This window comes from Hippocampus zosterae, chromosome 17, assembly GCF_025434085.1.
Source record: "Hippocampus zosterae strain Florida chromosome 17, ASM2543408v3, whole genome shotgun sequence".
NCBI classification, from domain to species: Eukaryota; Metazoa; Chordata; class Actinopteri; order Syngnathiformes; family Syngnathidae; genus Hippocampus; species Hippocampus zosterae.
In genome coordinates this window covers 7,329,751-7,354,555 of record NC_067467.1, presented here as the reverse complement: position 1 = coordinate 7,354,555, position 24,805 = coordinate 7,329,751, and the positions used below count along the sequence as shown (strand labels likewise).

The window sequence follows — 24,805 nt, the reverse complement described above, 5'->3', positions numbered from 1 at the left end:
GGTTTTGTGTTAATATTGATCAGTATTGGCCAACAGGCTTTATTTTATCGAATGAGACGTCAGAATGGCACAGGAATAATTAAATGATTACTGGTATTGGATTGCTGATATATATTCCTGTCATGTAAATACAATTTAAAAAATAGAAAAGGTAATGTTGTGATCAGATAAACTAAATAATTACAGAAATTCAGCATTTTTTCTGCCTGTTTCACTAATTTCAGATGAATCCATTTGTTTATTAAATTTACACATACAATGTTTCCTACGGAGAACATTTCCAATAAATGCCCGCAAACTATCAGTTTGCCAAAATATCCGTCCTTGATTTCGTTTCACTTGCACGTCAAACGTGACCCCGTTCAACTTGCAGTCGACTGGCACGCTCATTACGTCCCCGACGAAAAGACCTACGCGTGACGTCATCGACAAGGAGAGGTGTTCATGATCCTCGGAGAGAAAGAACCCGCGCGCCCTGGCAACCTGATAAAACCAGGTAATCGCCATTGTTTCCACCTCGAATTCTATCGATCGTGTCGTGTCCGTCATCTGTGCCAGTGAGCATTGTGAAACACGGCGACGGCGGCGTAAAAAGCCTTAAACTGGGAGGGGGAATGTTGATAGCCGGCGCCCGTTGCGAGCGTTGACTTGCACGGCGGGCCTGCTCCGGCTGGCTAAGGCTAGCTTATTAGCCAAACGCTAGCTTGCACTTGTCTACAAAAAGACACAATAATCGCACTTGACTGATGTGTCCGTCTGATACCCCATACACGTATTAAACACCGTTAACCTCCATTGGACCGCCTGTAGCCCCCCAAACGCCGTTTCGAACACCGATCTCGGCGCCTCGGGCTACTTGGCTCGTCGACTGTCTTGTGTTTTGGGAGACGGCGACGCCGTCACGGTGATGATGGCGCACACTCGCACTGAGGCTGTTTGCTCTGAACAGAGCCATCGAGGAAAATGACGACAATTGGGGGTCTCAATGTCATCTGTGCAACGGTCGGGATTGTGGATCGTCTGCGCCTTTGTGCGCGGTTAGCAAGCCTGGTTTCACTTGGTGTTGTTCGGACGTCCGTTACGAAACTGCTTCTAATCCATAACCCCATGGCCTAATGTTTAGGGTCCAGGCTGCCCGACAATGCCAACTGCTCATCCGTTACCCACAGATTGAATCACTTCCAGTCATGACTCTTGCACTTTATGCGTTGGGCAAAACATAATGGACGACGCCAATCGCTTTTGAGTCTACTTGTGTTGTGTGCGAGCAGATCTCCGGTGCCCAGGCCCGTTACATGGCAGACTGTCGGTGCTCTATTCTTAGAAACAGCGATTCTTTGAATTTTACGCACGTACAGTACTTTATCACGTTCGACCGTTGGTGTAATAGCGCGACACGCAAAAATTGCAATGTGATGGTACAGGCAGGTTCATAAATTATTAGGGTGCGACACAATTATCACAATTTTGGATGTAAACACACCACAATGGATTTGAAATGAACAAACGCACACGATGTTCTTGAACTGAATACTCTAGGCTTTAATTTGAGGCTATTTACGGTGTAAGAATTATAACAGTTTTATATGGTTTATAACTGACTGCTCAACTGTTCCATGGCCGGGTTGGCATGTGTTGCTGCTAATGGAAGAGATTCCCTTGCATTTGCCGTTTATATGACTGCTGACAAAAATCAACAGGATAAATTGTGAAATGTTTCAGTGTTTATTGGCTGATATTAAGTCAGATGCTTCAGTGCAGATTCACATAGACCTGAACCACACTGCAAAAGTAAGCCAACTGTATTATTTATTGTGCAGTAGCAATGTTAGCTAACTGACATTAATCTGACTGGTTATGCATTTCACTTGATGACGAAACTGAAAGGAAAATTCCCCCAAAAACAAGTAACAAATGAAGTAGACTCCTGGCAGAGCATTGCGATGAATGGAAGCGTGACGCACTAATACAAACTGTTGTAATTCCTGCACTGACGAGCGTTCACATGTTTCGGTGTAAATGCCCTTAAAGCTGAGATCTGTATTGAAAACACATCTTGTTTGTTTCATTTTAAATCCGTAATGGTGGTGTTTGTATCCATGTCTTATTATTTATGGCGCTGACTATGTAGAGGTTAAACCAATTAGTCGACATTAACTTTTAAAGCTTGACTTGGACTCATCACTAAACCACGTGTTTTTGACATCTTATCTTCCAAATTGGTCACTTAACACGGGAGTTTGAAGTGAAACGCGTGCTGCCATCACTGGACTATAATGCTTCGTGTCACAGCAAAATGGACAGCCAGCTTAAAAGACTAAAATGTCCCTAGACGTGTATGTGAGTGTTACTCATTGCTTGTCCAAACAAGCCCTGTGATCAGCTGCCAACCAGTCCAGGTTGCACCCTGACTCATGCTCAAAGTCAGCTGAGATAGACTCAAGCTCACCCGTGACCCGAATGAGGACAAGCACTTTTGAAAATGGACGGGTGGACGGACATTTGGCACGCGACAAACAAATAACACAATGAATCTATGTAATTCAGGGGAACAACATACGGTTTAAGGACGAATGAAAATGATTTTCATGATACCAAACAATGAATTGAATTCCTGGAAATGACGGCTTGTCAATAATTGACTTGATTGTTTAGTTTGGCAAGTTACCTGGAAAACCCTCCTAAGATTTTCCAAACGGCATTTATGAGCAGTTTTCAAAGGATGCCTTTGGTTTAAATCGTTTTGTGTGCTCAAGAATGCGCTTTTCTTAGCCTCATGCCCCCCCCACCACCACCACCACCACCTCTCTGTTATGATGCCGTTTTTGGTTCTACTCTCCAGTTGCCATGGGAACATTTTTGGCCTAGTTATGAGTGACCTCTAGATGAAACAGACAGTTCGGTCTGGGAACAAATGAGCTGACCAACCAAATCCAGTCCAGGCTTTACGTGAGCGCGCAATGGGGAAAAGCATGCGATATCCCTGTTAAATATTGTGATATTGTATTGATATTATTGCAATAGTTAAAATGTACCTAAAAAATGTTTTATTCTTTAAAGGGGTAGTCAAGTCCAAAAAATAAATCTTCACAGTAATATGGTCGATGAAGCCCCAGTAGTCGAAACAAAAGTATTCGGATTAATCTTGCGTTTGTGGAATCTGAATGAAGTAACAAAATCCACCCCGTTCCTGACCAGCTTCCACAAGTCACACCCCCTAGTTTCACATGACTGGTATAGATAGATAGGCAAGACCAAATTTTCTCTTTTTTTTTTTAAAGCAAGAGTCCCCAATAGGTTTGTCTTCCACAATACTCGTATGATTAATGGCAGGCGCTCTCACGCTTCCTGGCTCATTCTCATTATCCGGCACTGTGTTTCATCTGCCGCTTAGCTAACCCCCCCCCCCCCCCCTCTCCATTTGGTCCACATGAAACCCCTTCTCCTCTCTTAGCATTTCTTGAAAATGCAATTCAACCCCACCCTCCTTTCCTGTTACACGGCCGTCAGTTTCGGGCTTCCCCCGCATAGCAATAGGCTGGAGCTTTGTCGCTGTGGCAGCTGCTGTATTGTCTCTGGCAGTCGTGTGTACGACATAGCACGTGCTCTGTCAAGTAAACGCTCTCGGTGTCGAGCTAACGCCAATGTTTCGTTGGGAACGTCAGACATTGCGGATTGTGATCATTCACCTCTCTCAGTAGACAATGTGGCCGGAGTCTCTGCCTGGTGATGATAATTCCCAAAGGATATATTGAGTGGGTATCAGTTTCATGAAAGTCACCGACGACGTTTACCTGCAGTCAGTAACGCTGTTCAGTTAATTCTGTTTTTCACGGCCCTCTGAATAGGGATCGTCAGTCAGCATGGAAGGATCACTCGTTCTGTACTTTTTTTGATCATTTATTGGAGCACTTTGCTGCAGAAGTAGTTGTAATAGCAGTACTATCAGAAGCAGGTCATAACCTAAAGCACACATAAATGCAGTAAAAAATGAATACATCTATCTTTCTGCATCACAATGTAAATATATCTATATATATATAATTGACACTTAATACCTTTATTTAACAATACGTTTAACAAATAATTTAATCAACCATGATTTCACTGTGTGTCATTATTCTAAACATAAGAAACCATACAACACAAACATATCAAGTCGAATCGAGAGAAAAAAAAACTACAAGTTCCATAGGTCCAACCCGGAAGTGGAGCGCCGGCATGATTAACCCCAGCTGCCCCGCAATTGACTTCGTTTAAACATCAAAGTTGAGCCGGACAAACATGACAACTATGCAAAACGAGCAAAAATGAGCTAAATAAAGACACCACTGTTTAAATTGCAGATTGCGAACGGTAACGGACTGTGATTGCATAGCCATGCGGCGAACATAAAACACAAATGACACAATGCAAAGCAGACAAACAAAGCAACCGATCATGATCGAGTCTAAAAGGTAACTTTACATATCTGGTCAAGGAAAGCGGACACACACGTAGCTTACCATTGGGCAATGCCGACGACGAAGCGAGTGTATTCACTCACGAAACGAAATGCAGCTTTTTATACGTCGCGCGAATGGTCACCTGTCAGTGTGAGCCCCGCCCCTCTTAAAGCGGCAGGTGAATCCAACAAACGCTTTTTAAAATGTTTTCACAACACAATGACTTGTCACTGAATAGGTTTTTGTTGCACTTTATGAATATCTGTCCGAATCGCGAACGTCATTTAATGACATTCAGCGCTGGTGTTGTTGTATACAAATAAGAATGTCGTCGGCTTGATACCCGCAGATGTTCCACACCCAATGTTGTGTGTGTGTGTGTGTGTTTGTGTGTCACAGTTGCACCACAAAACGAGATGTCGCATTCTGTCAAAAGTATTCCGCCGGCGCCGGTTCGTCGCGTTGAGATTCACGTTAGCTCTCTCGGCCTGAGTCCAAAATAATTGGTGGATTGTGGACCTTCAAACAGTGGCCGAAACAATTGGCCAAATGGCCGATGTTTGATGATTGTTTTGACCTTTTCTGTACTCTAACCATTGACTGCAGCTGTACACAAGTAACGCTAGTTTGATTAATTATTCAAGATAGACAAGAACAGCCTGACAAGAGGTAAAAATCCGCAGATAGTTTACACCCATTGAAATGCATGGGAGGAATATTTTATGCATGATATATTTTAATTAATCGGCCGATTCATCTGTAATCTGTATTTTTTTTCTGCCCAAAATTGGCATCGGCCTCAAACATTCCAGATGGGTCGGGGCCGAATACTTTCCCAACCTCTGCATTTCTCGTCTCCACTCCAGTGTGGGTAAACTTTGCACAAACGCATCCATTTCTTCAATTGCTGCTCTCGTTCTCTCTTTTCACACGGAATTCGTTTAATTCCGTTGTCGTTTACGCCTCCCTCTCTGCTCTGATCCTAATTGCGGTTGTGTTTGAATACCTGACTTGTCACGTACGCGCATCTGTCAAAAATAGGGGGCGGGGGCAAGTTGGCTTTGACTTTGATATTTCCATCCACGTTGCTTCATGTGGCTGAAGTGCGGGTATGTGTCTCCTTTAAGTGGTTTGGGGAGAAAAGAATCACCCCTAGAAGCGGGGGGGGGTGTTGATGAAGCGGACAGCAGCAAAGGCAGGAAGGGGTGGCGTGTTGAAGGTGTAGGAGTAGGGGAGAGAGAGAGAGAGAGAGAGAGGGAGGGAGCGAGCGAGCAAGAACCTCAAGCTATTGATGGGGAGACAGGGGAGGGGTGGAACGAACAAGCATGTATGGCAGCCAGAGGAAGGGAGGGGTGTGTGTGTGCGTGTGTGGGCCGAGGCTCTGGTGAATGAGGAAGCAGCAGAGCCATTTTTTCCTGTTGAGAAACTGCACGCTGGTCTGCCTGCGCGAGAGAGAGAGAGCACGCGAGGGGGAATAAAAGTCCTCCTTCCCGGAGTCTCCGGGGTCCCCTCAAGGCCCGGGACTTGCGTGCCTCCACGCTCACTGCTGCTTTTTTCATTGAAGTTGGGGAGGCCCCGAAGAGGACACAATGGAGCGGAGAGCCTTTGGCAACTGGGCCGTTGTACTACTGAGAGGGGGATGGGGTAGAGAGAAGACCGGTTCACACAGCTAGCACAGCCTGCCTGCCGGCCGCTGGCTTCCGTGGCCTCTCCTCCGCTCCCGAACCAGCTCTTCCCGTCTCCCGGCCTAATTTTTTTTTCCCGGAACAGACCCCCGCCTCTCCACCCCAAAACTCCACTCGGACTACGCAATGGGTTTACTCATCATGTTTTGCGGGATTTTCAGATAGGCACCAGAGCCCCGGGCTTAAATCTGGGGTGTTCTGGATGACAGGAAAGGGAAACAAAAAAAAAACCAACTTTCCCAATTGTTTTTTTTTCTTACCTTTCTTTCGGGATTGTGGATCAGATCTTTCCGTGCCGTCGGAGTCTTTGTAAATGGATTACAAGATGCATGCCAAGTCCAACGATTTGCTGGATTTCCAAAAACTGGATGCCCTCCTGGAAAAGATTGCACATTCGGTGTCTGTGAAAAGGTAATTTTTGTTGAGCGCAAAACTTTTTTTTCCAAAGAAGTTATTTATTTTTAAGCACACTATCTTTTTTTTTTTAATTACTATTTTTTGGGGTGAACAAATGAAACTAATAATCATAATAATAATAAATCAGTTCTGCGCAATGCGTGTTGATGTGCTAAGGACAAGGCAACATTCGGAACAGCCTGGAGTCATGGCTCTTGGGACTGTCATGTGGCGAGCCATTGATCGTGTGCATCGACATTTTCTTCCCCTCCTTCCCTAGTTGTTTGTTGCAGTCTCATGTTGAGGACAGTTATTGTTGTCCACATTTTATTTTTTGCCAGAAGCCATGAACTAGCCTCCTGGTGAGAGGGAGGGTGGGGGTATGGGGGAAGGGGGCTGACGGAGGAAGAAGGGGGTTGTGTGTGTGTGATTCATGGAACTTTGGCTTGCATATCGCGGCCAGCTGGAAGTTGAAGCGTGAAAGAGTCTTCATTTTCTTTCGGTATCTTATTTGAGTCACGGTTAGCCTGTTTGAGTCATTTAATGTACTGACTCATGTAGATGCTTCAAATAGAAGTCTTTATTTTGGATGATTGGACATCATCCAGTTGTGGTCTTCTTGCGCGCCGAAGCGTTTTGAGCTTTTGGGGGGGGGAAATAAAAGCTTCTTGATCTTTGATTGATCGTAGCTGTTTGTTGAGGAAACTTGTTTTTGTGGTACAAAGAGAGGGCTGTCATTTGCAATACAAAAAATAGGAATAGGAGCAAATGTTACATTGCTAAAAAAAAGAGAGGAAGGAATAATAGCGGCACTGGTGGTCTCAATCCTTCCACATGCAATGGGTGGTCACACCGCGATTTTTTTTGCATAATTTCTTATGATTTGAAGTCGGTCGTCAATCGAGACGGTCACCGACGCCGGCGCTGATCGCATCACCGCAGGCGCTTGATCGACATTCCGGTGATTAATCACACATGTCCGCTAATCCAATCCTCATAATGACCCCACCTGTATTCCTCTCATTGACCTATTTAAGGAATGATTGAGAAGCTCCGCCCATTTGCCTCTTTTGCCAGGGGTGGGGGGCATGCCAAAATTGCCACTTTGTAGCCTTAAAGAAATGTTAAGAGCACTTAAACAACAAGCAAAGATGTTAGTTACAAAGTGGCCCGAGATACTGTAATCTTCCCGTGTAAACAACGTAAACAAACAACTGCAGTTATCCGGTTTATCCTCTCGGATAATTGCTGATGCGTGACACGTTGAAGCACTCGTAGGCCGCGATAAACACTTTGAAATGAATAGGGCGGAATTCAGCGTCGGCTCCTGTCACCTACCTCCGATACGACTCCGATACAAACCCGAGAAGGCCTAAATACGCCACGTCAATTTTGTTCTCGCCACTCGTTCCGGATTTATACAGAACAGAAACACGGTGGGGGGTATAAAATTCCAGCTCTACTGGGCAATGTTATACTTCCCGATGTTTGGTTAGCAAGACACGCGAGTAACATTCAAGCATTTGAAGGCCTGATCTGTCACCGAGATCAATAATCATTTTCTTTATCAGCGTACATCAATAAAAGAGGCCGGCGCGCCTTCTGTGCTCACGCTTTGACGTCAATCGTCGCAAAGTGGAAAATGGCTTTTGTGAATCAGCTGGAACGAACGGGTGCGTCTCACTTGGGCGCGATTAATTATTTAACCATTTTTACTTTTCGCCCAAGCGCGATTCGGATACTCGGAAGAGGGAAACTGCTCTCCGACATCTTTACCTGAGCTTGACCCAATCCTCCCCTCCATGAATGATTCATTGAGACTTTCATGGGAGATGCCGGAGACATCTTGCTGTGATGCTCTTCCCTATACAGTTGCCGCGAGGCCCAAACACAAGAGGACATTTCCTGGTGTGAAATGTCCACACCACCCCCATTCACCCCAGGAACTAAAGCCCCTTCCGCTCTTTTCAACATTCCACAGCAGTCTGCGGTGATGTATGTCCAGGTCAAAGGTCAACTGGTCTTCCAGAGGTTTTTTTTAGGGGGCAATGTAGGACATGCGAGTAGCAGGAAGCGGAGCTTTTCATTGCCCTCACTTGATTCGTCTCACATGCCAACTTGTTCTTGCTCTGGCCCGTCGGCTCACCGAGACGAGTTTTTACTCGCGCATCATATTGGCGAAATAGTGCAATATTGTGCACATGGAACCTGCGGTACGGCGAAACCAAAATGAATCCACGCCGGTTATTTTGAATGAAACAGGTGCGTCGGAATATTTTTCCCTCTGCTTGTGCTGGCTATTTGACATTTTTTTTCAACCTTTTGCCCAAAATCAGCTGGAATAGACTCCGGCCGGCTCACCTGCGGATGTCGAAGTGACACGGAAACACGGATACATGAATCTTTAGTTTGTTTTTTAATCTTTTTGACTTCTGTAGGATGAACTTTGAACCTTGGATACAGTTAGAACCGTGAGTGGGTTGATGCATGTAAGTGATTGGATCAATAACCTCACGGGCGAGGGTTGGTCGTCAGCCTTGGCTGGCTCGCTTACACACATACGCACACACAGTCTCAAAATGTATTGTAAAATTGAAAAACGTGAGCCCATTAAAACTCATTCACTCCCAAAGACGTTTTAAAACGTCTTTTCAGACTTGGCCCAGAAATGGCTGGTACTGAATGAGTTAAGGTGTCCTTTCGTGGACAGCGGTTACGACAGTGGATGGATCACCATGTTATCAGGTTACAGGGGGCATGAAAGGGTTATTAAAATGGTCACCAAATATTCATCTTGGGCCACCAGTTAGGTCATTAAAAAATTCCCATCATTTGTTTTCGTATGAACGATGTAGACACCACGTCTTTATCGCCTGCTTTTTTTTTTTCTTGGAACGACATTTTCTAATTCCAAATATGTCAGGCATGTTTGACTTCCAATTCGACACTTGGACGTGGCCGCGAGTGTGACGACTTGGCCAAGAACTACTTGTCCGTAGGCCAACATTTGGGGTTTCTTGACATAATGTAAGCAAAACGGCCTCAAGTGTTGTCCAGAGGCGACTTTACTGCCTGGTGGAAGTTTGTCAGTTTGTCTTACTAATCACTGTTTACAGTCTATTTTGTTTAAATTATACCGGAAGGTAATTCCCAATAAAAAGCCAGCCAGCATTTCCTGTTTGGATTCCCTCCCTATCGGTGTGGGTTTTTTTTAGGGGGGGGGGGCAAACTAACAGGCTGGAGAGCAAATTAAAACTCGCTCTAGCCGTGGATCTGCCAACCGCTTTTTTTTTCACACGAGTCATTCCAAACGCTAATAAATTAAATACATGGGGCGACGCCCACATTTATTTGTCAACGCGCTTGCAGTCATACAAACTATTTTCAAAGTTCATCCAAACTTGAAATAGAGATCGCTGCAATTTCAAACTAAAACGATCGTGAATACTCCAAAACGTTGGTGGTGGGGGGCAGGAACATTTTGTTTGAGTGACTCATTCCCACAATGGCGCACAGATGCAGTCTGCACTCGGCTACGGGTATTCCCGCCACTGGTCGTTGCCGGCCTTTTTGGGCGCAGGGGCTGAGCGATCAGAGACTCTTTGATGAAGCATGCCGCCGCTGTATTTCCATAACTTGTGTGATCAGTTATGTTGGGCATAAGTAACACAAATATGCGCGTCACAGACTTGACGAGTGGAACCCGAGCTTCGTATTAAGTTGCGCCACACACCACCGATACTATCCGATCCCATTCATATAAATAGAAGCGTGCCAGTGAAGGGTGCCAATGTGGAAAAACTGTCAGCCATTTTTGTTTTGAACTGAGCTCGTCTGGATCTGTGCCGGCAACAGAAGCCGGTAATCTTGCAGGAGGTGTAAGTTGGTACTCGCACATTTATTGCAGTTCCGCAAGTTGGATTCTTTTTCATTTTTTTTTTTACCCGGTTTGTGAAAGACTGTTGCGGCAAGCGAGGCCCGCCTGTTGCTGTTAATGAGCGGCTGAGTACCATCTGACAATATTATTATTAGGATGATAAGAGTTTGGCACGCTTGGCAACTGGTGTCGTGGCATCATTTTTTTTTGTATTTTTATTTTATTTTTTGCTTTGTCCTCGTGGAGGTTGTATCACAACCACTGTAAGACGTTTTCCACCATCGTGAGGGGTCTGCTGTCCCAAAGGGAACATGAGACACATTTTCCAAGACGACAAGAGGACGCCCTGCGGGACGACCGGCGTTGCAATCTAAATACGATGAAGAGCATTGCTCACCTTGTCCTTTGCCCTCTGCCCTATAGCTGTTCTTTGCACACTCGCGCCACCTTTGTTCACTTGTTCTCTGCTTACGTAAGGTTTCCCACCCTTGATAGGTGGCTATCACTCGAATGTAGCCACTTTGCTCCTGTCCAATGAAACTACACTTACTCCCTTTAGCTCCCCAATTACATTATATATCACTGACATTACATTTTACGTTCGAGCAGGCTCATTACGACCGAAACCAAGGTGACAACTACAAACACATTACCTCGCGTTATGTTTGACCCACAGTGACCTTTGAATTGCATGTGAGCTCCGCATTACTCTACTTGCTGCCGTCAGCCTCTTTTCTCCCTGTTCAATGGGTTTTGCACCTCTGGGCATTTGCGGAAGTTTTGATTTACCTCAGGTATGTGGTTTGGTTAGTCTCTGATGTGTGTACGACTTGGTGCACGTCCCCTTAGTTGGCCTTATGCTGATATCCGGTTGGCGTCACTGGAGCCATGAAATAAGAAACAAAAATCTAAGCCGAACAGGTCCGGCGAGGCACTTTTTATTTTATTTTTTTGTCCACAATCACGCATTACTAACTTCTTTTTCTATCGAAAGACATATAATATATACCATTATCTGAAACATGTCTCTCAAGCGGACTTAGAATATGTTTGGCGAGATTGTTGATACGGCATTAAAAAATTGCGAAAGCCGCTTTTGGAGCCGAAAACCTGTTGGGACGCGCAGTCGCCATTTTCATGTTGCTGTCACATGGTGACCTCAAGTTTAGTCAGATTCTCGACTGTGTGTTTGTTTGAATGCCCCAAGGAGGCCAATAAGCGGTGGTCATGTGTTGCACAAAATCCTTCCCTGTTCTCTTTCAAGTGAAAGCCTTCGTCGTGACGATGTGTTCCGCGGTAACGTCGGTGGGTCTACTGTCGTACGTCACTGTTCACCGCTCTGGCGTTGCTCAATTGGCTTTGCTTGATGATTTAACTTTTGACTTCTATCAAGCTTCCCCAAGGCTTGGTCAATAATGACTGCGTACATGCATTGTATTATGTGTCACAATTCTATAATCCATGGTCTGGTATGCGACAGTTATTTAAAAAAAAAAAAAAGTCAGGGAGCGACTGTTGTTCTCGCTTGATACAGTGACGAAGGCTTATAAAGGCTCTTCTCTACTTGAGGCCGCTGGATTACATTTGTTGCCGACTGCGCTAAAGGTTAACATCAAACTGAAAATGCCGCTCGGTGTCAAACATGAACATCTGGTGTGTTTTCTCCACCCCCCCCAACCTAGAGAGTCCAGCGAGGAGTGCAATGGGATCAGCGGTGCTCTGTCAGTGGAGTCTGTGCCGGGGCCAAGATTGAACTGGTGCACTGCCAACAGCGCTCCCCCTGCCCTCGCTCCAGCGCCTGCAGCGGGGCCCGGGCCCATGCCCATGCCCAACCCAGTCAGGATGGGGGACGGCCTGGACGCTGCGCAGATGTCGGGCGGCAGCAGTAGCAGCAGCAGCGGCGGCGGCAGCCAAGGGCAGCCCCAGACGGTTGGCAACCCCCCACCCCCGGAATACATCAACCTTGACAGGCCCAAGCGCCAGACCAACCAGCTGCAGTACCTGCTCAAGGTGGTGGTGAAGTCCCTGTGGAAACACCAGTTTGCCTGGCCCTTCCATTCACCGGTGGATTCAATCAAACTCAATCTTCCTGTAAGTCATGTCCTTTTCTCTTTTGCGCTCCTTCGAAAAAGCCCAAAAGATGACACAATACGATGCCAAAGCCCTGTCTAAATCGGAGAGTCATACCATAATTGGTGTCAAGGAAGTATGTCAAAGTGAGTGAGTGAAGTATTGCGAGACAACCTAGTGTTGTGAGTGGAAGTTACTCAACTGTATTTATAGAGCACTTTAAAACAACCATCGCCGTATACAAAGTGCTGGCGGGCACCCGCAGCGGCTCCTCTTGTTGTCTGTTTAAGAGGGAGGAAATTTCATGCATACCGCACATTTGTCAATAAAGTTGTACTTGACACTTGATAAGGAGCAAATATCATATATACAACAATAAAACAACAAGTTAACAACAAAGACGGTAGAAAGCACCAAACGGCAAGACTAAGACCAAGTCTGAGTCGTGCCGTGTCAAATGCCATCGAATTCAAATCAAGTCAGGGGATCTTCGCCCAATGGCTGTGTACATGTGCACATTTCCAGCGCCATTTGGTTTTTTTTTTGCAAACCTAAGCGTCTTTAAGCAGTTACTTTTCGGGTTCACGTAAGGCCGGTGTCGCCACAACAATTATAACGGCCTGTCCCTGGCGAATAGCGGCGGGGATTATTCGACACTAGTTTGCCTTCCTCTAGATGGAAAATGTTTCAACTTTGACCGACTTAAGTCATCACTTCAGCCATGCTCAAAACACCTTTTGATGACTTTTCTGCAGCGATGATGTCATAAGGCACGCGTGTGTCATCTGCTTCTGCTCATCCCGGGTGACAGAGTTGACAGAGGAACGTCCACTGTGAGGTTTCTCTCCTCGACTTCTGCGCAATTTGATTGTACCGATTCGTTGTGCAGGACTACTACACAATAATTAAAAACCCCATGGACATGGGAACAATCAAGAAAAGGCTTGAAAACAGCTACTACTGGAATGCCCAAGAATGTATCCAAGACTTCAACAAGATGTTTACCAACTGCTACATGTACAATAAGGTACTGCAGTGGCGCTATTGACGATTAGGTGAAGAATCCAATACAAGTGGAGATGCTGACGAGACTTCAAATTTGTTCCATGATTGTCTGTCACCGCAGCCTTCGGATGACATAGTCTTAATGGCTAAGGCGCTAGAGAAGGCTTTCCTCCAAAAGGTCGCCGACATGCCTCAGGAAGAAATTGAGATTGCGGTCATGACAGGGAAGGGCCGGGGCCGAGGTCGCAGAGACGCCGGTAATGTTTCTTTCAAGTCCATCTCACGATCGCGGGTTGTCGTTTCGCTTTTGTTTTGGCGTGAACTCTTCTCTCTCTCCGTCGTCCAGGTCTCGGCTTGAAACCGGGTGCCATCATCGACCCTTCCTCCACAACCCCTCAAACGCGAGGTCTGTCAAGCCTCTCGACAGCACCTCAGACCAGAGGACCGGCACAGGGCCCGCCTTCACTACCTCCTCAGCCTTTAATGCAGGCCCTCCCGTCCCACGTTCCCCCGACGTTACCGGGCCACGCGGCACAGCGAGGAGCGCCCTACTCTTTGGGCCAATTGGATTGCACTCTTCAAGTTCCCATGATGACCTCTGTGCCTCCCCCCGTTCAGACCTCCCTCCCGCCGGCATCCATCCAGAGCACCGCCCCCATGCTGCAAAACCCGATCGCCATGACCAAAGTGAGTGGGCGATTCGACGTGGAGTGGAAATCATTAACTTCATTCAATGGCTTCATCTCGCCGACATCAATATGTCTTGCAACAGCAGGGTCTGGACAAATTTCGAACATATTTGAACTCATAACGCAGCTAAGATTATTGGATGGTAAAATACTAAAAATGGAGCAGATTATGAACACTTAATGATCAACTATCAGATAATGAAAAAAAGGGACATGACTACGCTGTTTAAAACTCATTCAGTACCAGCCAATTCTAGAGCAAGTCTGAAAGACGTTTAAAAACGTCTTTGGGAGTGAATGAGTAACAGAGACGGACGGCAACACTGCCTCCTAGCAGGAGGACGAAAACGTGTGTGGATATCTCAAATTGGGATCAGACCGCTTAGATGTTCATTATTTTATGCACACATTGACTTTTTACTGCTTTGCTGTCAATTGTGTTTTCATTATGCGACAGTAAAATTAAAAAATGACAAGTGTAAGGTGGTAAGGTGACAGGTGTTTGAGTAGGGGAGGGAACACTGTATGGTTGTCGTTTATTCTCCGTCCTCCTTTTCTTGTTGTTTTCCCAGCAAAGAAAGAGCCAGAAAAGAAAAGCGGACACTACAACACCCACAGCCAACGACCAGCTCAGCGAGTCCTCCCCAGCCGAATCCAAGTCGGGGAAGACGCTGCCTCGGCGGGAGAGCAGCCGCCCCGCCAAAATGGTCAAGAAAGAGGCGCCGGACTCGCAGCATCAAGTGGTGATGGGAACGGGCATGAGCGGGCCCAGTAGTAGCCACAGCCCCGTCCCGCAAGACCAACTGGGCTACTGTTTGAGTCTGGTCAGAGAAATGCTGTCCAAGAAACACACGATGTATGCCTGGCCCTTCTACAAACCCGTCGATGTGGCTGCGCTCGGGCTGCACGATTATCACGACATCATCAAACATCCCATGGACCTAAGCACCATTAAGGTGTGCATAGCGCTGCAATACGACAATCAAAGTCATTCATTTCCTTGATTTTTGTCGTTTTTGTCATGCATAGGCAAAGCTGGAGAACAGACAATACCGGGATCCCCAGGAATTTGCTGCCGATGTCCGGTTAATGTTTTCCAACTGCTATAAATATAATCCGCCTGACCACGAGGTGGTGGCGATGGCACGCAGGTTGCAGGTAAACGTTTTTTGTGAAAGGTGTGTCCGTGTTATTAAAACTCATTCACTCCCAAAGACGTATTTAGATGTCTTTTCAGACGCCACGCATTGAATCCCGGCTCCTCGTTTTATATTGACTGTGCTTGAAAAGGGTCTGAAAATGCCATTTTGAGATCCTTTTAGACCCACAGTCGATATCAAATGAGGAGCCGGGATTCAATGTGTGGCGTCTGAAAAGACATCTAAATACGTCTTTGGGAGTGAATGAGTTAAATATTTCTTGGAACCAGTTTCAATTGAATTATTTCTTCGGCGGCTATTTGGGATGGTTCTAAACGCTACTTTGTTTTATTCTTTGATATGAATGCTATTTTATTTTATTTTTTAAATTACCCGTTACAACTTTTGACTGCGACTGCTTTAACAGCACAGATTTTTGAGTAACGGCTTAAATCCCCTGCGATTTATTTTAAAAAACATTTTTAAGCACTCCTGTGAGAAGTCGACTGATTTATACCTTTTTGTTTTCTCCACATTTGATAGGATGTGTTTGAGATGCGCTTTGCCAAGATGCCAGACGAACCAGAGTCCAAGCCCCTCGCCTCCGTCCCAGCTCCCCCACTCCACCACCCTGCCCCGGTGAAACCCCAGCCTCCGATGGGCCGCGTCGCCTCCTCTTCCGACAGTTCCAGCGACTCCTCCTCAGAGTCCGAGTCTTCAACCGACGACTCGGAGGAGGAGCGAGCTCAGCGGCTGGCCGAGCTCCAGGAACAGGTCGGTGTGAGATGAGTCAACTTAGGCTTTTCTGTGAAGATACTATCGTCGTCTTTGTTGGCGGTAAGAAGGTGGTTCCTTTTCTCGGTGCAGCTGAAGGCTGTCCACGAGCAGCTGGCTGCCCTTTCCCAGCCTCAAGCCAGCAAACCAAAGAGAAAAGAGAAGGAAAAGAAGGAGAAGAAGAAAGACAAACACAAGAAGAAAGGTGGCATCCCCAGCCTGGTTGACGAGATCCAGGATGCCGCACCCGTTTCCCAGCTGTCGAAAAGGACCAAGAACAGTACAAATAACAACAAAGAGCTACCCAAGAAGAAATCCAGGTGGGGCCTTTTCTTTACAGAGTTCTCACTTCTTTAGGGCCGTTCTCTTCATTAGGCTGATGTCTCTTTGTTGTATGTTTAGTAAAAAAGAGGCCACGAAAAACAACCAGCCCCCCAACCTCCCGCCCGTTCTCTGCCTGGAAGAAGACCTGGCGGGTTCTTCGGCTTTGTCGGAAAAGTGCAAGCCCATGACGTACGAGGAGAAGAGACAACTCAGCCTGGACATCAATAAGCTTCCCGGTGACAAACTGGGCCGCGTGGTCCACATCATCCAGTCGCGAGAGCCCTCGCTCAAGAACTCCAACCCCGACGAGATTGAGATTGACTTTGAAACGCTCAAGCCTTCCACTCTGCGAGAGCTGGAGCGCTACGTGTCCACGTGCCTTCGCAAGAAAAAGAAGGGTGGAGGTCCGCTTTTGTTTTTTCGCATTTCATCACAGGGCGGCGTTTTGATGTGGAGAGTGACACCCTATTGTTTTGCAGCCGAGAAGTCTCTGGAGGCCATGGTTTCCACCAAAAAGACCGGATCTTCTTCGGACAGCAGCGGCTCCAGTTCCGAGAGTGAAACCGAGGCTCCGGGTTCGTCGCCCTCTAAGGTTGGCCAAATTCCTTTGGGTCAACAAATCTTGAACAGAATGTCCCCATTTTATTTTTCAGGGATGGTCAAACCGCAAAAGAAGAAGGCTCAATCTGCGAAGGAGGGGAAGAAGACGCATTCACATCTACAGACTACCCCCGCTCAGCCTGTGCTTCATCCGCAAGCCGCGGCGTTTCAGCCTCAGATGAAGCAGCATCAGGCCCCTCCCGTGGAGTATATGCCTCCTCCCGTAACCGCTCTGGAGTCTTCCCAGATGCTGGAGAACAGCTTTGAGTCCTTGCCGTCATTCAGCCAGCCCCTTATGCATCTTTCCCACCATACGGGAAACGCTTCATCCCCAGCGCCGCCTCAGCTCAGCGCCAACACCGCCGGGCAGGTGTCCCCTGAGACGCACCCCTTCCTCACCCAACATCCAATACTCCCCTCTCCAGGTAGGCTTTTGTTTAACTCATTCAGTAGCAGCCAATTCTAGACCAAGTCTGAAAAGACGTTTAAAAACGTCTCTGGGAGTGAATGAGTTCAAACTATATTATATGATGGGGGTGGGCGAGTACTGATATCAGGTATCGGCATCGACCCGATACTGTCCCTATTTGAATATTTCGAATCGTTTCAAAGACTGCTGATACTAGTTACGGATACCAGTCACTACCCCCGAGCCCCCTTCTTGAATGGCTAAAATGTAACAAATAGTAGACTAATACTTCTCGTAACTGCACGGGGTTTGACATTCTATTTGTCACGTGACAGCTCATAAGACCACATGAGACAAGGGGCACCTTCAGAAATTCTTTGGGGAAAACCCCCCTGCATATTGACAGTCTCTTTTGTTTCTTGTCGTGTAGCCTTGCACAGTTCCATGCCTCAGCAGCCATCTCGACCGAGTCACAAGGCGGCGCCTCTTCATCCCAAACTTTCCCAGCACCAGCCCGCACCCCCTCAGCAGCAGCCAGCGTTGCAGCAGCAGCAGCAGCCGACTTTGCAGCAGCAGCAGCAGCCCACATTGCAGCAACATCCGCCTCTCCTGCCCCAGTCAGCACCTCCGCCGCATCAGCTGCCCCCGCAGATCCTTCATCCCCCTCAGACCATGCACCAGAGGCCCCTCTCCCCACCAACACTCACCCCTCAGGGCTTGCTGTCTTCCCAGCCTCCCCAGATTCTGCTGGAGGACGACGAAGAGTCGGCCTCCTCCACGCCCCTTAACCAAGTGCAACTGTACCTGCAACAGTTCCAACAAGGCCGTCAGCCCCAGCAGTCCATGCAGTCGCTGCAGGCGCAATCTCGTCAGCAGCAGCAGCAAGCAGGACAGTCATCTCTGCTGCAGTCTGTCCAGGGCCAACCTCAACTCTCCTCCCAAGCCACGCTGCCTACGGCCCAGCTTCCGCTTCAGGCGCCGGCTCCGGTAGCCCCGCCGCATCAAGCCCCGTCCCAACAGATGTCCCTCCACCAGAGCCGCCACCTGCCGCACAGTCAGCCGCAGGCTCAGCAGCAGCAGCAGCAACAGCAGCAGCTGAGTTACCAGCAGGTTGCCACGCTCATCGGTCAGTCTCAGGGGCCTTCACACAAGGTGGCCATGCCCAGCAACAAAGCACAGCAGATCATACAGCCCCCGGAGCAGTTGTCCCCGCGGCCGCCGCCCAAGCCTGACCTTTTCATCGCAGGTGAGTGCGGCGGCGGCAAGCAAGCCAATGTCAACACACCGTTTTGAGGTGTTCATCTTTTTTTTTTGTGGACAGGTCACATGAGGGATAACCCATCCCCTCTCATGATGCATTCCCCGCAACTTCCTCAGTACCCTCCCGTGTCTCACCAGTCTCCGCCTCACAATATGCAGTCCAAAAAGGTGAGCATGGCTTGTGACGATGACAAATTTGTCATGTAGAATGGAATTGAATATACCTAGGTGAAAAGATAGGGCTGAACATTTTTAAGATTTTTTTTTGTACCCTCAATAGTACGAGGTCCTCCACCCGTGCATTTTTTTAAAAATGGACAATAAATTAATCTATTACAATACAAAATATCAGATTGAATGTACACAAATATTTCGTTTTTATAGTTTAGGCTTATGCAAAAAAAAGGCGTTTTGTCTACTTGTCTACTTTAGAGTTGTTTGGTGGATGACTTTTAAGTTTACTTGAGTCGTCTTCAAAAATAAAAGCCCTCTTACTTGAGCACCGGTTTTCCACGACGACTACTCTGCCCTGCTTGTTTAACCTTTTCATGCACCCTGACAACCTGATAACATGGCAAGCTGTCCACTGTAGTGACCGTTGTCCCCGAAAAGGGTGAAACTTCGGGTCAACTGGTGACAATGGCTGTTGTGCTTGTCATGCAGCAAAGGGTCCCCGGCAATCAAGGAGTGCTCAAAGAGGACAAACTTCCCCCCTCACCGGTGATGAGAGGAGAGCCTTTCAACAACGCCATCAGGCCCGAGCATCACAAGCATCCCGACAGCAAGCCCACTCAGCAAGGCCTCGGCCAACAGAGTAAGACTTGCTAACCCCGCCCCCTCCTTTCCTTCAAAACGACGGTCAATTATTGAGTGAGGGCCTGCTCATGTTGCTCAGATGTGAAGTCCATGGACAGCTCTCGGCCCGTCATCCGCTCCTCTGAGCCGAGCGGACCACCGCCGCCACCCCCCGCGCCAGACAAGGAGAAGTTCAAGCAAGAGTCCAAGGCACCCGCCGCACCCAAAAAGGTACCAAACCCATCGCATCATTTAAGCTATTTTTAATTTCCGCCCACCCTTGAAAACAATCGACCTTTTCAATCCAACCCTGCAAACCTTCTGAAATGGTCGAAACTAAATCTTTGCCTTCTTCCGTCAGGATGTGAAACTGAAGAACATGGGCTCGTGGGCCAGCTTGGCTCAGAAGTCCACGTCGACGCCGATGTCCGCCGTCAAGTCCTCGAGCGACAGCTTCGAGCAGTTTCGCCGGGCGGCCCGCGAGAAGGAGGAGCGGGAGAAGGCCTTGAAGGCGCAAGCCGAGCAGGCGGAAAAAGACCGCATGCGCAGAGAGCAGGATAAACTGCGGCAAGTACCCATAGGACAAGCGCATGAAGTCTTTGGAAAGCGTTTAGGATCGCTCTGACCATTTTCTGTTAGGAAGGAACAGTCTCCTTTAGAGACATTAAAAAATCGGGTATAGCTTTTATCCGAAGAGGGGTTAAAATAAACCCACAGACGACTCCAAAAAAAGACCTCATGGTCATTCTGGCTTCACATTGAGAGACAAAGATGATATGAGCACCCTCTAGTGGCCAATTGAACTATCAACCACGTATTCAGGGGATTCAAGGTTGTTTTTGCCTGACTTTGAGCTTTCAAATTAGTACATTTTTAATGGATGAGCCTGTAATACAAATTTAATTATTCTGAATTTATATTTTTAATATTCATATAAAAATATGGAAAATGGACGGTTGATTTTTTTTTTAAGGCAACCATTTGAAACAAATGCGGACTGTACTGTCTTTGTACGCTATGCGTTTAACCCTTCCGTGCACCAATAACTTGATAGTGACCGCTGTCCCTGAAAGGGTTAAAAGACGATTATCCAAAATAATTTTTTTAAAGACACGATGACAGTGATAAGTCAAAATGCACTATATTTAGCCTTTTAAAAATTTATTTAAAATATAGTTTACTACTTTGACACACTTTAAACGTATAACATATAAACCTTCAACCCCTGGGATGGGCGAGTACCGATGACAGGTATTAGTATCAGGACTATTTTATTTATTTTTTAAAGTATTGGGTACTCGTGAAGCATGCCGTAACCAGTCACGGACACTCGAGGCATATTTAAAAAAAAAATCTGACATTGAATAATTCTTGCTTGCTATTAGCGCCACACTGCGGGCGTTTGACACATTAGTAAATCATCATGTGCCACAGATGGACAGAAAGGTCTTTGTTCGAAATGATTTCGACATTGAATTGAAATGTTATGTCTCATAAATACTACGTTTGTCTAAGACTGAATTGTGACGGGGAAATGTTGCAGAGGTCGGGATGACGACGACGTGCTGGAGACAAGCAGGAGGGTGCACGAGGAACCGCGCCGGCGTCTGGAGCAGCAGCAGCAGCACATGCAAGTGCCCGCACAGCAGCCCGAGCCTCAGCCAGCTGTGATCCAAACACCCCCGCAGCAGCCCCAGCAGCAGCAGCAGCCACCCCCGCAGCCCCCCACACCGCCTCAGCCCGCCGCCGTACACAGCCCGCTCGACCAGCAGAGGGAGTTGGCGCGCCGAAGAGAGCAAGAGAGGAGGCGACGAGAAGTGGTAAGGAAACATTGTCTTGGCGTTTTTTTTTTCTTCATTTTGGGGAACTTATTCTCCCCCAAATACTTTTTCTTATATTACGACTTTATGATTGAAACTTTTTTTTTCTTGTCATAAAGTTACTTTATTATTCTAAGTTAGCAACTTTTTTTTTTTAATTTTCAGATTTGGATCTTGTTACGTGACTAAATTGGTGTTGTAGTTTTAGGACAAGTCTCTTAGAGCAACTAAATTTCTCTCTCTTTATTCTCATAACATTTCAAAATTTCTTTGCAGTGTTAAAACAATTTCACGATTATGACATCCTCATTTTTATCCACAGAATGAATTATTTTTTTTCTTTTTGTCTCTTCAGATGGCAGCAACGATTGATATGAATTTCCAAAGTGACTTAATGGCGATCTTTGAGGAGAACATCTTCTGAGGAGGCAACAAAGACAAGTAGTGGAAGAAACTAGCTGCAAAAAAAAAAAACAAAAAGAAAAAAAAAAGCTCCCCTCCCCAACGCAAACACAAAACGAGTGAAAAAGCGACTTTTTAAGGACGACGACAAAGCGAAGGCCACATCATCGTCACCAACCGGACGCCACGCCGGCACTCTTTGCCTTTTCGTCTCCCCTTCTAGCAGGATGTGGAGGGCGGCGTCACACCAACAATAATTTGAACTCAAAAGCTCTGATTATTTACTGACACAAGACTGGAGCGCGCTTGTTTCTGGAAGTGAAGAGAACAAGACTTGCTCTTTTTTTTTTTAATTGTTTGTTATATGTGAATGCAAGACATGGTCTTTGGGGGGTGGAGGGGGGGAGGATTCCACACTGTAAATCATTATTATTTCTCAATAGAGAAGGTACACTTTGCCTTACACATCTCTCTTTTAGACCATGAGGTTCAATGGCCTGCACACACACACACACACACGTACACACACGCGCTTTGAAAAATGACATTTAATACAAACTACGTCATGTAGGAGCAGTCATCCTCTTAGTATCTACTGTAAAGAAGTATTTTCTTATCCCACAATAACTCTTTTATTTAGGAGCTTTTATTTTGACCTTTCTTTACCGACACACTCCACACAAACGTGCATACACAAACGCACACATATCTCTATACCAAACAACCTTTTAATGCTCTGTCCTCACCTTGTCATAAGGTAGCTACTTAAAATAAAAAAAATATATACAGGTATATATGCATTATCACAGCTCCAGCAAGTATTTAAATATCAGACGATTGAAGTCGTATTTTGAAATCCCTGGCAGGACGCAGAGGTTAATGTTGCGGAGCTTCAGTGATTAAATGGTGGTGTTATTATTATTACTATTATGATGATTTCACTACAGAGCAAAAAACTCACACCGCTATCCTTGTACTCCATATCGGCAGTCCCACTACTGGATTCAGTCTGACACATCCTCCATTTTACAAGGTTAAAAAAAAAAGAAGAAAAAAAAGACGAATAGGAGTTCATATTTAGTTCCTGTTAGTGGATGTGACTTCTTTGAGACAATGTCTCTCCTGGTGTTTGTTTTTCTCCAGTGCCTGTATTATTATTATTATTATTATTATTATTGTCATTATTGTAATGCAATTCTCCTTTTGGCTTATGTTACACTCAGTGGGGGTGGCGCTAGAGTGTAATATTCTGAACGGGAGGGGTCAACGGGAATGTCATTATTTTTGTTTGTTTATGAATGAGTTTGTGTATGAAAGGAAGACAAAAACAGAATAAAACAATGTTTTATATTTGACCTAACATTGGGGATTTTAAATGTGGTTTTAGCTGGACTTCGAAACAAGCGCTCTCGTTTTAGTCTCAGCCACGACGCATTTGGCTTAGGATCCTGCTTGTGTGCGTTTGTGTACATTCGAATGGCTGCGCGATTGTGTTTGATTTTTTTTCTATTGAAGAGAATAAAGAGTAAAAGAGTACTTCGGGAGAACTTTTTTTTTTTTTTTTTGCTTAAGTCACCTTTTTTTATTTCCCATGAAGTCCACCGTGGAAGAATATATCACATCTGGCTTTGAAAGGACAAACAACTGAACTCCTTGGCTTTTCTTATTCGCTTGCTCTCCTTTTCACACAATAACTGTCGTGCCATGTGTTCTATGGAGAATGTGCCGACTCAGCCTAAGAGTTTGCTTTATTCAGGTATTTTATTTTGTTACATACGTTCAGCTTTTTTTTTTGAGGGGTGGGTTCTTCACAAACAATGTCCTCAATTTATTGTTTTGCTATTATGTGAGTGGTCTATCGAGATCTCTTGAGTCAGTCTCTTCTGATCATTGAGTAAACTCATCTCTTTTATAGAATACAATAAAAAAAAATCCATCTTGTATTTGTCCTTGATGAACCAGTACAGCTTATACTTCAATACAGGAAAATAAAACGGCAATTGAGTTATTCTTCACTTAAATTGTAGTTTACACAAAAGTTAAAATTGTACCTAAAGGCAGATGTTCCAGATTAATTGCAACAGATTAGATGCAGGTACTTTCTTTGACAGTAATTCTTCCCTTTAACACTAGAGGAAGCCAAAGTACAACTAGTGGTGTCACACGTTTCATCTTCGTATAATTTGTGTTGGGGAAAAAACATGTCATTTAAGTACATAATATAAAACCATTGTCTTTGTTTTGCATTCAAGACAGATTGTTATTTATTCCGCCACATTTTCTATTAAGTATTTCAATCCACAATACATTTTGCAGCTAATTATTACTCGAGTACTCGCAGGTGTTCTGATTGCACACCATGGAAAAAAGGTTTTCCATCAATTTATTTTTCACACTGTAAGATGGTAATTTATCACATTTAATCAACGCATATCATAAAAGGACAGAATACTATCGATAACATAAGCGAGCTTTATGATCCAAAGGTATTTTTCGGTACATAAGCTTCTCGTTCAAATAACACGTTTGTAGTCTTCAATATTATGACGTATTCCGTGTCCGCACACAAGAAAATGAGGTAAAAGTTATCTTAACTTAATTTTGACGATATTTTTGGCGGATATGAGCATCGAAATGTGATGAAATAACACATTTAAAATCACAAGTTAGCTTACTGTTGCGTCGGGACGACCATCTGGAACGCTGAGTTCGTTTGAGGCGTTCAGGTGCCCTTTAAAACTGTGAATATTCAAGCGTCTGGAGACATTGAATGCAACACAGATGGCCAACTACTGTACTAATGTTCCCTGGAGAAGAGCATTTTAACATGCAGTTAATTTCCAATTAAATGTTATGCTATGACAGAAATACGGGATGGAGCTTGACCTGGTCAGCTGTTGAAAATACAAGTAGATAAACAAGAATAGTCCACTCTTGCCACCCGGATATTTGCCGGAAGTGACGTTGCAGTAGTAAATTTAGCTCTATTTATATAGCACGTCAAAACAAGAAAAATGTCAATTCTGACCTTTTAGGGGTAGCTTCATCAGCAGGTGGATTTTTCTCTTCTGTAAAGGCATCGCTATAAATTACAATGCATGGTAAAACCCGCAAT

At 45.7% G+C, this 24,805-nt stretch overlaps 1 protein-coding gene across 2 annotated transcripts; it reads left to right on the top strand.

Annotated features, from left to right (window-relative positions):
- Positions 1–375: 375 nt before the first annotated feature.
- brd4 (bromodomain containing 4) lies at positions 376–23,255 on the top strand. Of its 2 annotated transcripts, none has more exons than XM_052048400.1 (19): positions 376–496; positions 12,086–12,494; positions 13,363–13,500; positions 13,600–13,735; positions 13,825–14,165; positions 14,740–15,123; positions 15,197–15,325; positions 15,850–16,080; positions 16,174–16,400; positions 16,483–16,808; positions 16,884–16,979; positions 17,058–17,429; positions 17,844–18,659; positions 18,735–18,841; positions 19,337–19,487; positions 19,569–19,699; positions 19,830–20,035; positions 21,012–21,288; positions 21,644–23,255. In XM_052048400.1, exons 2-19 carry the CDS (start codon positions 12,222–12,224, stop codon positions 21,710–21,712), a joined length of 4,410 nt encoding a protein of 1,469 aa, XP_051904360.1. In that variant the 5' UTR covers positions 376–496; positions 12,086–12,221; the 3' UTR covers positions 21,713–23,255. The 2 variants fall into 2 exon arrangements, with proteins under 2 accessions (XP_051904360.1, XP_051904359.1); XM_052048399.1 differs by lacking the exon at positions 376–496 and adding an exon at positions 5,694–6,541.
- The last annotated feature ends 1,550 nt before the right edge of the window (positions 23,256–24,805 follow it).

What these genes read in the sequence shown, in the direction of transcription:
- brd4 (XM_052048399.1), top strand. Translation starts at nt 6,444, where the DNA reads ATGGATTACAAGATGCATGCCAAGTCCAACGATTTGCTGGATTTCCAA. An exon ending in CAATCAAACTCAATCTTCCT is followed by an intron (nt 12,495 to 13,362) that starts GTAAGTCATGTC and finishes TTCGTTGTGCAG; the next exon opens with GACTACTACACAATAATTAA. An exon ending in CCGAGGTCGCAGAGACGCCG is followed by an intron (nt 13,736 to 13,824) that starts GTAATGTTTCTT and finishes TCCGTCGTCCAG; the next exon opens with GTCTCGGCTTGAAACCGGGT.